Raw genomic sequence first — 14454 nt, forward strand, 5'->3', positions numbered from 1 at the left:
TTTGGTTATAGTTGTTTTTCTTTTGAGATGGATGTTTACAATTTCTTTTAGTTTATGATTATGTAACTGAATATATATGAAAATGCATGAGCAGGAAAATTTGGTTGCTGTTAGGATATATTTATATACATATGAATGTATATAAACATAGGGATATATATGTGAAAATATATATGGATATTCAAATTAAAAATAAAATACAAAAATAAAGACATGTATTTATATCTATTTATTGCAAGCAATACAGCATTTATGTAGTATTAGTAACCATACTAATAGTTACTATTTTATCTAGATAGTTACTACACACTAGGCATTGTTCTGTGTGATATATATATAAATCTTCTTTAATCCTCACAATAACCCTATGAGGTAGACATTATGTTACTCTTGGTTTTTTTTATTTTTATTTTTTCCAGTACTGGGAATTAAACCCAGGAGCATTCTACCAGAGCTGCATTTTTATTTTAAGGCAGGGTATCACTAAATTGCCCACGCTGGCTTCGAACTTGTGATCCTTCTGCCTCAGCCTCCTGAGTAGCTGGGATTATAGGCGTGCACCATCACGCCTGGCTGTCTTACACCTTAAAGACGAAACAACTGAGGTGCAGAGACCATGGAATTAGTAAGAGGTAGAGTTCAAATTTTATTCCAGGACCTCTATTTTCTTTAAAGTACCTATTTTTTGCTTTAATATAAATTCATGTAAAAAAATCAATGTAAAATAAATATCAAATAATAGGACAGATGTACTATCATAAAAGTTGTGAAAGTGGCACATCATTGACTGTCACTTGGGAGACTGCACCCTGACTGGATAGTTACATTGAGAAATTATGAGAGCAAGAGAACTACATGGTAGCGAACTATACACAGTCTACACATGCACTGAAAATACTGCTCAAAAGAAAATGAGGATCATAGTTCTTCCTGTCTAGGAGCAGGCCAAATGTCATCCTTTCAGTTCTGAGCTTTTATCCATGGGACCGATGACAACAACAAAGCACAAATACAGTATTAACCGTTAACTTTCAAAAATTTATGTTTACTAGTGGGGGTTAGATTCTTTAAAATTGTCCTAAAAGATTCACTGGGTTCTTTAAATTTGACCAAACTCTTGGTGAACAGTATTACTGTAGTTAAATATATTAGAAATCTGTGAAACTATTTTCCTCAATTGCCTTCTGAACATTGGAAAAATTCCTCAGGAATTTTAATTTCTCTTCCTTATTTCATTGGGAGCCCATGAGAAATACAAGAATCTTTCTTATTGCTGAAATACATCTTGTTTAATGTCTTTCATATCCGTCCCTGGTGTCTTATCCGAAAAAATGGCAGTGAAAATGCTCCTACGCAGAGGAAGGAATAGAAGAGGGAAATCAAAAGAAAGAGAAGAAAAAAGAAATGCACTGGGGAAGGAAGATGGCGCAAACACCTTCTGAAATAAGACACAGTGGTCACGAGGGACTCCCTACTGGGACATATATTGTGATACCAGGTGTGAGTGCACAGGCACCAGGCAGCCGGAGGCCCCTGTCGCCTCTACCCTCTTCCCTGCTGGTGCTCCCGGAGGTTCTCTCTTCCAGGTAGCAACTCCTTGAGGAACATTTCTCCCAAGACCTAGGGAAAGGCCAGATACCATTCCAGACCCTTGCACCTCCTGCCTCAGCTGTCAATCTTCTTAGTACTTTCTCATGATTGGATAACGAATCTGTCCATCATATGCACAGTTGTTTTAGGGAGGGGGGAGGACCCAAGATTTTCACGGATCTACTTCTTTATTAAAGGAAGAGAACAGGCTCCATCAGAGCCAGGTACAAATGAGGTCAGGTTGACCGTAACAACTCAACCTTCACGGGCTCCTCTGTCCCTTCATGGGCTCGCCTGAAACTCTTCCTCCGGTCTCAGGTGTGTTTGACAGGACCAGAATCCTCATCTCTCTGTGGTACCTCCTTTCAGCTAGGAGATGCTGGGATTTTAGAAGATTGGGAGAAGGGTTACAGAATCTCAAGTACAGGAGCAGGTTGATTTTTTAAGAAAATACAACAACATCTCTTATGGAAAATTTTAAACATATAGGCCAGGCGCGGTAGTACACGCCCCTAATCCTAGAGATTCTGAAGGCTGAGGCAGGAGGATCACAACTTCAAAGTCAGACCCAGTAACTTAGTGAAGCGCTAAGCAACTGGTGTGTGTGTGGGGGGCTGTGCTCAGTGGTTAAGCACCCTTGGTTTCAATTCCTAATACCAAATTTTAAAAAGAAATTTAAAAAAAATACAAAAGATCATTATCGTCAAAGAAAACACACACACACAAAAGTAGAGTATAATGAAACCCCACCTACCCATCATTTTAACAATCTACTCAAGGCCAACTTGTTTATCATCTATGTTTCCAATTACTCCACCATTCCCAATTATTTTGAAGAGAATCCTTAAATATTTCAGAGTATATCTCAAAAAAACCAATTCTTTTAAAAAACATATTTGATGCAGGAGTTTTAAGAACTAGGTTTTTGCATGCAAAATGCTGCACGCACATATGCGCTTTCCCAGGAAAAAGTCCAGAGCTTTTCATCAAATTTTTTTTTAACTTTTTCTTCTTCTTCTTCCTTTTTTTAATCATGCTTGTGGGGCTATGGCTGTAGCTCAGTGGTGGAGTCATTACCTAGCACATGTGAGGCGCTGGGTTTGATCCTCAGCACACATAAAAATAAATAAAATAAAGGTATTGTGTCCTTCTACAACTAAAAAAATATTTTTAAAAAATCATGCTAGTAGCATCTCCCTGTCTTACTCTCCCCAAAGAAAGAGTGATAATCAAAAGCAAATAATAGGGCTGGGGTTGTGGCTCAGTGGTAAAGCGCTCGCCTACTGTGTGTGAGGCCCTGGGTTTGATCCTCAGCACCACATATAAATAAAATAAAGGTATTGTGTCCACCTACAACTAATATATATATATATATAAAGCAAATAACAGGGCTGGGGTTGTGGCTTAGTGGTAGAGCATTTGCATAGCATGTATGAGGTACTGGGTTCAATCCTCAGCACCATAAATAAACAAACAAATAAATAAATAAATGTCCGTGGACACCTGGAAAAAAAAAAAAACTATCTTAAACAAAAAAGCAAATAACATCTGCAGCAAAGCAAACCAAGAGCGAGCATCATGTTTAGGAGATCATCGGATTTCTAAACTAAAGTTTAAAAAATTATAGTAAAACATCGAGAAAAGAGTCATGGAGGATCAATAATTCTTAAGAAAACATCTCATCTTTTTCACCATTACCACATTATACTCTATGGGGAATATTTTTCAGAAACTTGTTTCTTAGATTTTAACTGTTTAGAGAGTTGTACATTTCAAAACTTAAAACTTAAGAATTTTTGAGGATTCAATATAATCTGCCAAAGTAATAAAAATTAAAGAGCAGCAAGCCACTACTTAAAGGCATATATACAAGGGTCAATATATGATCACTATGAGATCTTTCCAAATGGGGCACCAGCCTGACCAGTAAAGCAAATCCATCAGAGGAGTAGAGGAGTGTCAACTGGAACAACATGTTCACCAAAAACATTAATAGCTCAGAAACACTAGTTATGGGTATGGGATTGCTTACAATATTCTAATATTGCAAAATACAAAGAAAAGCATTATTTCCAGAAATGTGATACTAAAATAAAAAAAAACATTTAGAAGCCATATGCATTGGAGATTAAATTAAGATAACTTGGTTATTCAAGAAAGCAGACATAAAATATACATTCATTTTTTATTTTTCAAAAAAAATCTGAGTTGAACAGTCAAGCTGCATGTACATAAATCAAACCAGGCACGGCAACTTTAAAAAAAAAAAACAAACAAACCCAAAACCCCAGAACCTTGCAAATTGTTAACAGACTCTACTAGACTATCAACTAGAGGGCTGAACTAGACAAACAAGAAAATCTCTTTCAACACTTGACATCTGATGACAAAAAATAGACATGACACCGCTTTTCCCATTTGTGTGCTCCCACATGCATGTGTGCCCAGGTGTGGACACTTAGGAGGAAGAAAAAGTTGGAAATGCTGCACTAAAATCATTCAAATTACTGAACTGATGTCAATCTGAATGATGTTTCCAGTAATAAGAAATTATGGACATCCTTCTCTGTTAGAAAATACATATCCAGAACAATAAAAACATTATGAACAGTTTGTTATTTGAAAAATACAACCACATAGAAAATATTAAATTTTAAATACAAGCATTGCATTTCTTATCTAAGTGGTTAAATTGAACAGACATTTGTCAGTCACAGCTAAGCAAGAGGACTCTGGGAAGGTGATACTTGGAATCTATTCAGAAGAGATTCCCTCCATCTCTGAGAAGAGGTTTTGTTGTGTTTCAGAATGAAAAACTAAGCAAATGCAAAGCAACCTATGAACTACTCATTGCTAAATTTAAAGCAAATATGCTGGTGTCACTGAAAATTTAGTCAAGAGTTTAAACTGGCAAGACAACTTGGAGCACAGACTAACCATACTTTCAAGTCCTTTCAGTGCAAATGAATGAAACAAAATAAAACAAAACCCAACTTTAATGCTACTTGACATTACAGACTCCAGAAGTACGGGGGATTAAAACCAGGGCCTTCTGCATGAAGCACTATACCATGAGCTATATCCCCAGCCCTTAATATTTGAATTTCGTAAAATTTCAAGTACAGCTAAGAAAAGCACCTCACTGCCCTGGTTAGCTACCTACATTTAAAATTGAACTTTTCTTGTATTTGCATTCTGAAAAAAGCTTCCTTTTTCCTAATTGCTTTTATTTATTTATTTATTTAGGTGGTGCTGGGGATTGAACCCAGGGCATTTTGCATGCAAGACAAGCACTCTACCAACTGAGCTACATCCCCAGCCCCTCCGGATTGCTGTTTAAAGGACATATATCCTGCATTTGTTTAATTCTGTACTTGTTGTTAGTTCTCTGTTAGCTTTCCCTTGCTATGACAAACTATCTGAGAAAACCAGCTTAGAGGAGGAAATATCTATTTTTGCTCACAGTCTCAGTTCATGGTCTGCTGGCTCCATTGCTTGTAACCCTGTGGCCAGCGCAGAATCATAATGGTGGAACCAGGGCCTGGAGGAGTAAGGCTGCTCACCTCCTGGCAGCCAGGAAGCAGACAGAGCTTCACGGTCACACCCACAGGGAACCTACTTCTAACAGGGCCTACCTCCTGAAATTTCCGCCATATCCCAGTAGTGCCAACTGGAGACCAAGCCTTCAACCCATAAGCCTTTAGGGGATATTCCAGATCCAAACTCAACAAGTTCTGAGTTTGAGGCAAGTGTAACAGCACATGGGATGGAGTCAACCATCTCACATCTAGACTCTCAGACCCCAGGACAGAGGTAGGGACTTCTGGACTCGACTCACTTGGAAGCAGCAGACACAATATTATTTCACAGTAAGAGCGTTCCCCACCCCCTTTCTTTTTTTTTAAACTGGTCACAGGGAAAATTGAGAACAAAAGGCATATCTGAATTTTCTATTTATAATGTAATTATGCATAATTTCAGTCATAAAAATGAAGAAATAATGCTGTACTATTGAAACTATTTTTAGGTACATCTTGTATTAATCTAATTCATTCATGTGAGGATTGGGGCACTTTTAGATATGTTGCTTCCAGCAGTATTTTCCATTTAAAGGCACACTTGCCCTTCTTCTGGGGGGTAGTGACCTGATGTTTAACTCCGGAGTCCCTTGAGATTATGATACTAAGAGAATATTGTTTTTTGGTTTTTTTTTCCAAACCAGGCTTTGTAGGTTGCAGTATCATTCATTATCTTTATATGAATAGTACATGATGCAATTTTTTTCCCCTCAAAATTGTTTCCTGGCATTCGGTGCTACTGAGAAGTCTGATTCCAGATGCCTTGGTTTTCTTATAAGCAACCTGTTGCTCTTTCTCTTTGATGCCAGAAGAATTTTTCACTTTCTGTGGGAGTTTAACATTTTTGCCAAGAAGACCTTAATTACTGATCTCTTTTTCACGTTTTTGGGGGTGGAGGGAGGCTGAAAGTGCAGTGAGTCTTTTCCATCTTTTGGGGGGGTACTAGAGACTGAACTCAGGGGCACTCAGCCACTGAGCCACATCCCCAGCACTGTTTTGTATTTTATCTAGAGACAGGGCCTCACTGAGTTGCTTAGCACCTCACTTTTGCTGAGGCTGGGTTTGAACTCACATCCTACTGCCTCAGCCTCCCAAGCTGCTGGGATTACAGGTGCACGCCACTGCTCCATTTTAGTTCTTTTACCTTTTTCTCATAACTCGTTCTCATGTAAAAACTTACTATTGTTGCATAGAAGCAAATCTTGTTTTCAGTTAGGACAAAGAGAATCCTAACATTTTCTTGCTCCCTCATTTCAGCATTCAATTTTCAAGAATGTTCTGGAAGCTGCTCATTTTCTTTGGTTCTGTCACTTTTTTTTTTTTTTGTCCTGGGCATTGATCCCAAGAGTGCTTTCCCACTGAGCCACATTCCCAGTCCTGTGTATTTTTAAATTTTGACACAGGGTCTTGTTAAATTGCTGAGGCTGGCCTCAAACTATAGTCCTCGTGCCTCAGTGTCCTGAGTCACTCGAATTATGGGCATGTGCCAGTGCACTTGGCTGTCTTACTTTTTTATATGCCTCATTTCACCTTTTTAAACTCACTGCTAATCTTTATATGTGGTTCTTTCTTCACAGACTCTGCCCACTTGTCAACTCCCTTTTTCAGTCAAATCCCAGGTTGATGGTAAGGTAAGGTGAGTCCATATTTCTAGGTCCAATTTCCCATTTACCACTTTCCCAATGAAATAGCCTTCTTGTCCTTTCTATTGTCTGGGTTTTTTTGTTTTGTTGTTGTTGTTGTTTTGTTTTTTAATCTCCAAGCCAATGTTATATATGAAAAATCAAAATACTTGCATGCTGTGCTACCCAGGCTTTTACTGTTTAGGCCTTCACCTGATGGGCTTTATTCTCAGAATATACTGTGTCTTCTAGTCCCTCTCTGCTTTCTGCTCATGTTTTAGCCCTAGGATTTGGAGTCCAGGGCTGAATGAAGAGGAGATGTGTTGGGAAAAGGAAGAGGGTAGGATCTATGGGATCTAGAACCTCCTCTTCATGGTGTAGCACTGGGTATGAGGTTCAGAGACTGAATAAGGAGATAGATATGGTGGGGAAAGAGGCCAAACACTATATAGCTTTCAGATTTTCAACTTCGCTATGACCTGGAAGGTTTTACCACAGTCCCCCTCTGTATGCCTCATAAATTGTACCAGCTACTTCTAGATGGTCAAGTTGAGATTTGTTCTTCATATGTGTCTTCATGTCTTCTGACATGGTGAGAGCAGCTCACTGATGTCATTATGCCAGATGCAATTCTACTAATTAATTTTTTAAAATCCCAGTCTTCTCAGCTATGATATGAAAGAAAGAGTTCTGGACCAGTTTTCTAGTCCTGAACCTACTACTTAAGGTCTGGCTTGACTTGGATGGGCTCTTTCTATCTCTGGGCTTTAATTTCCTTATGGGTAAAATGAGGGAATTTGGCTAGATGACCTTAAAGTCACCTGTAACATGTTGTCTTTTAAGTCTCAAAATAAAAAATAAATATGACTTGATAAATAATAGAAAATAAATGACTAAATAAGTATATTTTGCTCTAAGAGTGCTTTAGTCTAAACACTATATAAATCCTGACACAAAAATTAAAAAGCAAAAGTAAAACACCTGAGCAAGTAATTGTGATACAGATTAGGAATTTCTTTACATTTTAAGCAGTGGTTCCCATGTCAAAAACAGGTGCAGTTTATAAACTAACTGTTAATAAAGCAAATGGCCTAAACATCTACCCTTTAAGGTGATAACAGTAAATATAAATTATATAATGGGTAAGGACAGAAGGTTCTTGGTAGGCACAAGTGTTAATATTCATTCATTGAAAACCATTAGGCTTTTCGGGAATTATTAAATGGTACGAAGTGACGAATGAATTAGTAAGATAGGATAGATAAACTGTTAACACAGTAAGGCTTGAGGAGGGGGATATTTCCCAAACAAATGAAAACTTTTTTTAAAAAGTTAAATGGACCTCTATGGGCCTAAAGTAGGCAGCTTTTTCTTATAGACTGAGTTTTGGATTTGGAGTCAGAAGATCTGCCTTTAAATTTAAGTTCTTCAACTTGCTAGCTCTGTATTGCTGTGGGAAGTTTAACTTTTCTGAGTCCTTGTTTCTTAATAAGCAAAATGGAATAATTAAATGCACTTTGCAGAACTATTATGAAAATATGAGGCAGCTGTGAGAAAACCCTTAGCACAGTGATAGATCTGAAACTTCTAGAAGCTTTTTTTCAGAATTACTGATTTTAATACCCATTAGTGTATAATAATGAAGTTAAATAAATGCCATTTCTCAATTTAAAACAGTGACAAAACCATAGAAAAAAATTATATTGTCTATATTTTTAAAAATCTAGATTTTCTGGCATTGTCTAGACAAGAGCCAAATAACAATTTCATTTTTTTGTGCAGATATTTCTGTGAAATAGCAATGTTGCTTAGTTCACTAAATAGCCATGTTTTAACTGATTGATGCAGTTTCTGGATTCTTCTAGAAGCTTTTTTTTAAAAAAAATATTAATTTTTTTTAGGTGTAGATGGACACAACACAATGCCTTTATTTTTATGTGGTACTGAGGATCGAACCCGGTCCCGCCCATGCTAGGCAAGCGCTGTACCGCTGAGCCACAATCCCAGCCCTAGAAGCTTTTAATAAATCAGTAGACGTAACAATAAGCACAGTTAAGTGCAAATTAATCAACCAGTTATACTGACTATAAAATATTTAGAAGCTTGTTCTCCTCTCAATGGGGGAGGGGTTATCAAATCACTATTAATAATAATGAACTACTATGCACCCACAGATTATCCAACAAGTTTTTGGTCATATTTCCTGAAATGGTTAGTTTCCATATTTGCTGCATTAGATCATTAATACAATGCTTTAATTTAACAATCTGATTCTGATCAACAATGAAACATGGGGAATGTCTTTGCATTCTTGGACTATAAACAAAACTAGAAGTACATGATCATAATACCAGGCAAAGCTTGCTCCAAGGATGGGAGCCTTCCTCAAAGGGGAGTTTTGGGAAATCTGGTGACATCAGATATAGAATCTTCCAGGTATGTTAGTTTAATCATCATTCCTCGTGGCTTGCTCTCAGAAAGAGAGTGGAGTGTAGGTCACCAATCCACCTGCCTCATCTTTTAATTGATTCATTTTCATGGGAAAATACAACAAAGATCTTTACCTACAAACACTGACTAAATAACTGAATATTTTAGCACACAGCATTAAAAATTCACCCCAAAGTAAAAACTATTTATACAACTTTGAAACTTTGAATACATTCTATTTGGAGCTTTTAACTTCTAAATGTGTATGGGCTGCAACTTGAAGGGCATTTAGAGAAAAGGAAGTAACTCTTTTTCAAAATCTTCACTGTTTACATTCATTGATACCTTAAGTTAACTGCTTACTAGCTCACAATTATTTAGCAATCCATATCTCATGAAAGCAACAAAGTGTTGCATATTTGATAAGGATAAATTTTTAAATGCTGTTTATTAAGTAATAACAATGTGGCTAGTATTAACCTAAACTGAGAAAATTAATCAACATTCTGCTTCTTAGAGGGTAACATTGTTCACTGTGGAGATGATTCATTCCACTGATCGCACTTCAGAGCTAAGGACAGTGACACCAGAATTTGCCTAAATGAAGCAGTCAAGCAGCTCCCAGTAATCTTTCAACTTCATCAAGAAGCTTCAGTTTCTACATAAATAATACTTCATTTAGATTATGTTAATCACTGTGTCTATGAACATGCTTGATGCTTTCAATAAGAACTGAATTAAAATAAAAATGAGAATAACAGAGTTTCACATTTCTTCAAACACCATTTATCAGTTAGGGCAGACTAATGAATACAATCCAAGGAAAGCTGGACAATGCCACATGACCAAGGAGACCATTTTTTTTTTTTTCACAGCTTTGGTTAGATTACTTCCATAATATTCCTTTTTTTTTTTTTGCAAACACACAAAACAATGGAAAAACTTTTCATAAAGCCTCTTAAGGCATCTCTGTTCTTCCTTGTTTTTGCTTATATGTGAGGTATCAGGGCTTGGTTGTGTGGAGGTAGAATTCATGGGCATAAATGCATTAACTTGACCAGATTACTGGGTTTGATTTTCTCTTCCAAGTTTAGCAGTTTAAGAAAGAAAGAATCTCCATAATGAAAGAAGTAAGTGGCCTAATGCAGATGAGCTGGAAAATATTAATTATTGTAAAAAGTTGTAACTAAAAAAGTGACACTGCATGCTTATGATGTCTGTGTTGAATTCTTCATGTTTAATCAGATCTTACCCATCAAGTGACACCCTATCATCTCTACCAATCTATGCTCCTAGCAGGAAGGCCTACTGCATTCTGGGAATGTGGTACCCAGAGCTCCTTTTGGAGCAGACACAGAAGGTGCCACAGGTGTAGGCTCTCCCTAAGTCTCCACAGGTCCTCTCCTACCATACCTCCATTCCCCACGCAGGGACAGAGGCAATTTGTATCTAGGCACACTTGCAAGTTCTTGACATTTATTCCAGCTGGAGGGTACAAAAACCCCAAAGTGGAGAAAATGTCTTAACCTCCCACTCCTCTTGGAATCTTTCTTTCTGCCTAGGTCAAGAGCAGAAAATCAAGGTATTCAGGGGGAATGGTAGAGAGCCAACTGGAAAGACAGTACAACTGCCTCAGCTGAACAGCTAGAATAAGCTCTCCTAGCCCCTGAAGGTCCCCTGAGGACAGGCATGGACATACGCATGGATAGGTGCTTTGCCAAGTTAGCAGGCTTGCCAGGCTTTACCACATGCAAATCTGAAGCATGTATACACACACACACACACACACACACAAATACACAACAGGGAAAGTACCTCGAACAGTGGGTGGCACCTGGTAGCAACAGGTGGATGTGCTTTCTTCCTCACACCCACTCCCCAGGGAGACAGGTGATGCTGAGACAGGCCTTTCAATCCATCAGCTGTCACTGAAGATTTGCCCTCCTGACTTTTTATTATAATCCTTCACTTCAGAACTCTGGGGATTTTTAATACATCAAATAAGTGATAGACAGCATATCTGAGGAAGAGATGGTTATTGAGCTGACAGACAGCTACAAACAGGACAATTACAACTGCTGGCTCAGTTATTGCTACTTTTGGAAATGTTAAAATCTGAAAAGATCCCAGTGATTCCTAATGGCAATTTCTTCTTGAATCTATTTGAAATAAAAATGGAGGCTTTATTTAATTGGGCTGCAGGCTCTGCCGAAATTTCACATAGGTTAAACTTCAGTTTAAATGCAAAACTGACAAGAAAATGACCATTTGCTTTCCACCAACAAAATATCCTTTGGGTGTTTAGCAAATGAAAGGAAACCATTCCTAATGTTTTGTGTCTATTTCTTCTTAATTAAAACTCTAAAATCACTATAAGAAACCACGACAGAACAGTATGTAATATCAAGTTTTAACAGTGATTATTAACTATTACCTGTTATTTATATACAGATGAAGATACACCAAAACTAATCTCAGGAAAGATAAACTAGTAAACAAATTATAAATGTGCACTAATTACAAAGGGAACAACTTTAGACCTTAAGGCAGCATTGGTTGAGTCTTCTCTGGTAAAGTATCACATATTTTAATGACCAATGAATGATTTTAAAAACAATTAAAATAAATACTAAGATAATGCTTTAAAAAGAAATAGGATTTTAAGACTCCTACAAAATGAATTTGTGTTGGAATTTTAATTTGGAATTAGAAAGCATACACAGGAACATAAAGGTATAAAGTTAGAGCAGTCTTTACTTGAATACAAATAAAGATACCTAGAACTTAATATTATTATCAATTAGCACTCTTTGGGTTCCTTTTTCAATTCTAGTTGCATTCAGAATAATTGTTAGAAATTTCTGATATTTAAATAATATGTAGTCAGGCTGAATTGGACCTGAGTGAAATGGTTTCAAACTGCATTAATAACCTATCATTATGCTCTGATTTTACCACTACATCTTTTCTGTTGGGTTTGCTTACCTTGTAGGTTTCTTAAATTATAGTGTCGCGAGCATTGGTGCCAACCTAAAATGATGACATTGTGGCTGAAAAAGTCATACTTGGATAAAAAATATCTCAAACCTCTTAGTAAACACATTTGGGGATCTGTTTCCTTTGCAGCTTGTTTTGTTGAATTTTCCTAGGTGGGCCTGAATGTTACTGTTAGTTGTTTACAAATCCAGTGCTATATGATGACAGAACAACTGTATGATAAGAAGAAGGGGTTAAAAAACACTAAATATGTTCACACAAAAAAACACTCTCATGTAGTGCTGAGAACTAAGACATAGGCACTTCTGCGTCAGGAGGTTTTCACATTTTGATCACAGGTGGCTTTTCTAAGTCATTTTCTTTCACTACTAGAAATTCCCTCAAGGTATGAACCATCTAGTTCACTGAAAAACCTTGTTACAAACACCCTTTTGGTGCATTAATCTTCTTTTCATAAAATTGTCTACCTTGACAGCAGAGATCGATCCTTTCACCGCATAGAGCAGCCCCCGCCTCCCTGGCAGGCACTCTAGAGTTTTCTCTAGCAAGGCTGCCTGCTTTACACAACCAAGTTATCCACCAACAAAATATAAAGGAGTGTCAGGAGCAGTTTTTCTCTAATGTGTCTGTCTCTCTCTTTCTAATTCCTTACTGTGAGTGTAATTCAACAAAGTGTATAGTCTTCCTAACAATCTAAAGCTACTGGGCTACTGGGATTTTTTTTTAATAACTATTTAATCAGTGTCCTTTTTTTTTCTTTTTCTCTTTTTTTCCAGAAAACCTGTGCTAAAAAGGCACTAGATAATATGAATTTCCTCATTCTCATATATAGCAATTATACACTGTGTTTTACAATTTAACAAAGGTAACACACATTTGGATAACACATCCAAATTATTCAGATTTTTATCTACTTTCATTCAAAAGAAAACTCCAAGTCAGAGGACTAGCAGGCCACACTGATGGAGACCAGTCTAAGCCTGGAGTTACACAGGGTCAGCAGCTGCCTCCTTAGAGCTCTGGGTTGCTGCTGACTCTGGCTTGGCCACCTGGGGGAGCTCTCACCTACAAGGGGGCGTAGGGCAGTGGCCGGGACCCAGGCTCACTGGCAGCAGCTGTGGGAGCCAAGTTTCCTGGAGACCTGAGTAAATGAGACGAAGGTGAAGTTCTCACAGTTTTCCAGCTTGACTTTCTTGGCTAAGTTTGGGACAATTCCTCGAAGAGAACGCAGTCCCATCCTCTGCTCCTCATACCACACATTGCCCATGTCTGTGGCTTCCTTCCTGGCAGTAAGGTAGAAGGGGGACTTGGCCTCCATTTGGGTGGGTGGCCGGTGGATGTACATGTACTTGTAGAGGAGGCAGTAAGGGCACTGCTTGTGTCCTCTGGAATGTTCATGGTAGATCTTCCCATGACACACTCTAGTGGATCCACTCCGATTCTCCCGCTTGACACTGTCTGTCCGGGCAAAGTAGGGCTGGTTTTGTGGGTCTTTGAGCAGCTCTATGTCACCGTACATCAGATCTGCATGCTCCTGCAGCGTCCGCATGTTCAGGTACTGGCTGTTGTACTTGACCACAGTGGACAGGAGAGTGATGGGGCTGTCGTCCCCCAGACACCCTGCCTGCCACATCTCCTCCTCATCAGAAAGGGAGAAGTAGACAATATTTCGAGAGCGGGCACCCGACATCCCCGCCTTACTCAGCACCCACAGCTTCTCCTTGAGCTTCTTGGTAGAAGAGCTGAAGGTGCTGCTGGTGATGGAAAAGCCCACACCTGCATTCTTCAGGATGCGGTCCAGGCCCCGGCGAATGGCATGGAGTGAGGTAGCCAGGAAGTCTGAGCCATCACTCTTCTTGACAGTGACGTAAAAGTTCTCCAGCAGCTCATTCAACTTCACTGCAGGGATCTCAAATGAGACAAACACTGAGGTTACTCACGGAGGACACCCAAACAGCCGGACCCTTCCTCCCTTCTAATCCTCAGTGGGAGCTCTACTATGCCCAGGACACACTGTGGCCACTAGAGGGCTGACCCTAAGCATGACATGGTTGAAAGAACAGTGAATTTCAAGTTAGAAGATCGGAGTTCCATATCTGGCTCCCTAATCTCTTTGAACCTCAGTGTTTCCATCTGCAGAATAGGGCAAAACAACGGAGACCACCACAAAGGACTGCAGTAATGCTTAAAGTAACGGACCATGAAAAGGTTTGTAAATAGTAATAAACATACACATA

The 14454-nt window shown here is 38.4% G+C and overlaps 1 protein-coding gene and 1 non-coding gene across 3 annotated transcripts in view; both read right to left on the reverse strand.

Annotated features, from left to right (window-relative positions):
* Positions 1-3763: 3763 nt before the first annotated feature.
* Kiaa1958 (KIAA1958 ortholog) overlaps positions 3764-14454 on the reverse strand; it is a 150171-nt gene continuing 139480 nt past the window's right edge. For both annotated transcript variants that reach the window (XM_048783202.1, XM_015492197.2), the window contains one exon: positions 3764-14126. In XM_048783202.1, coding sequence (XP_048639159.1) covers positions 13320-14126 — 807 coding nt within the window. In that variant the 3' untranslated portion in view covers positions 3764-13319. The remainder of the gene's footprint in view (positions 14127-14454) is intronic.
* Trnaa-ugc lies at positions 4835-4907 on the reverse strand. Its single transcript has one exon. It is a non-coding gene; the product is annotated as a tRNA-Ala (tRNA).

Source organism: Marmota marmota, unplaced genomic scaffold (assembly GCF_001458135.2).
Source record: "Marmota marmota marmota unplaced genomic scaffold, marMar, whole genome shotgun sequence".
Lineage (NCBI taxonomy): Eukaryota > Metazoa > Chordata > Mammalia > Rodentia > Sciuridae > Marmota > Marmota marmota.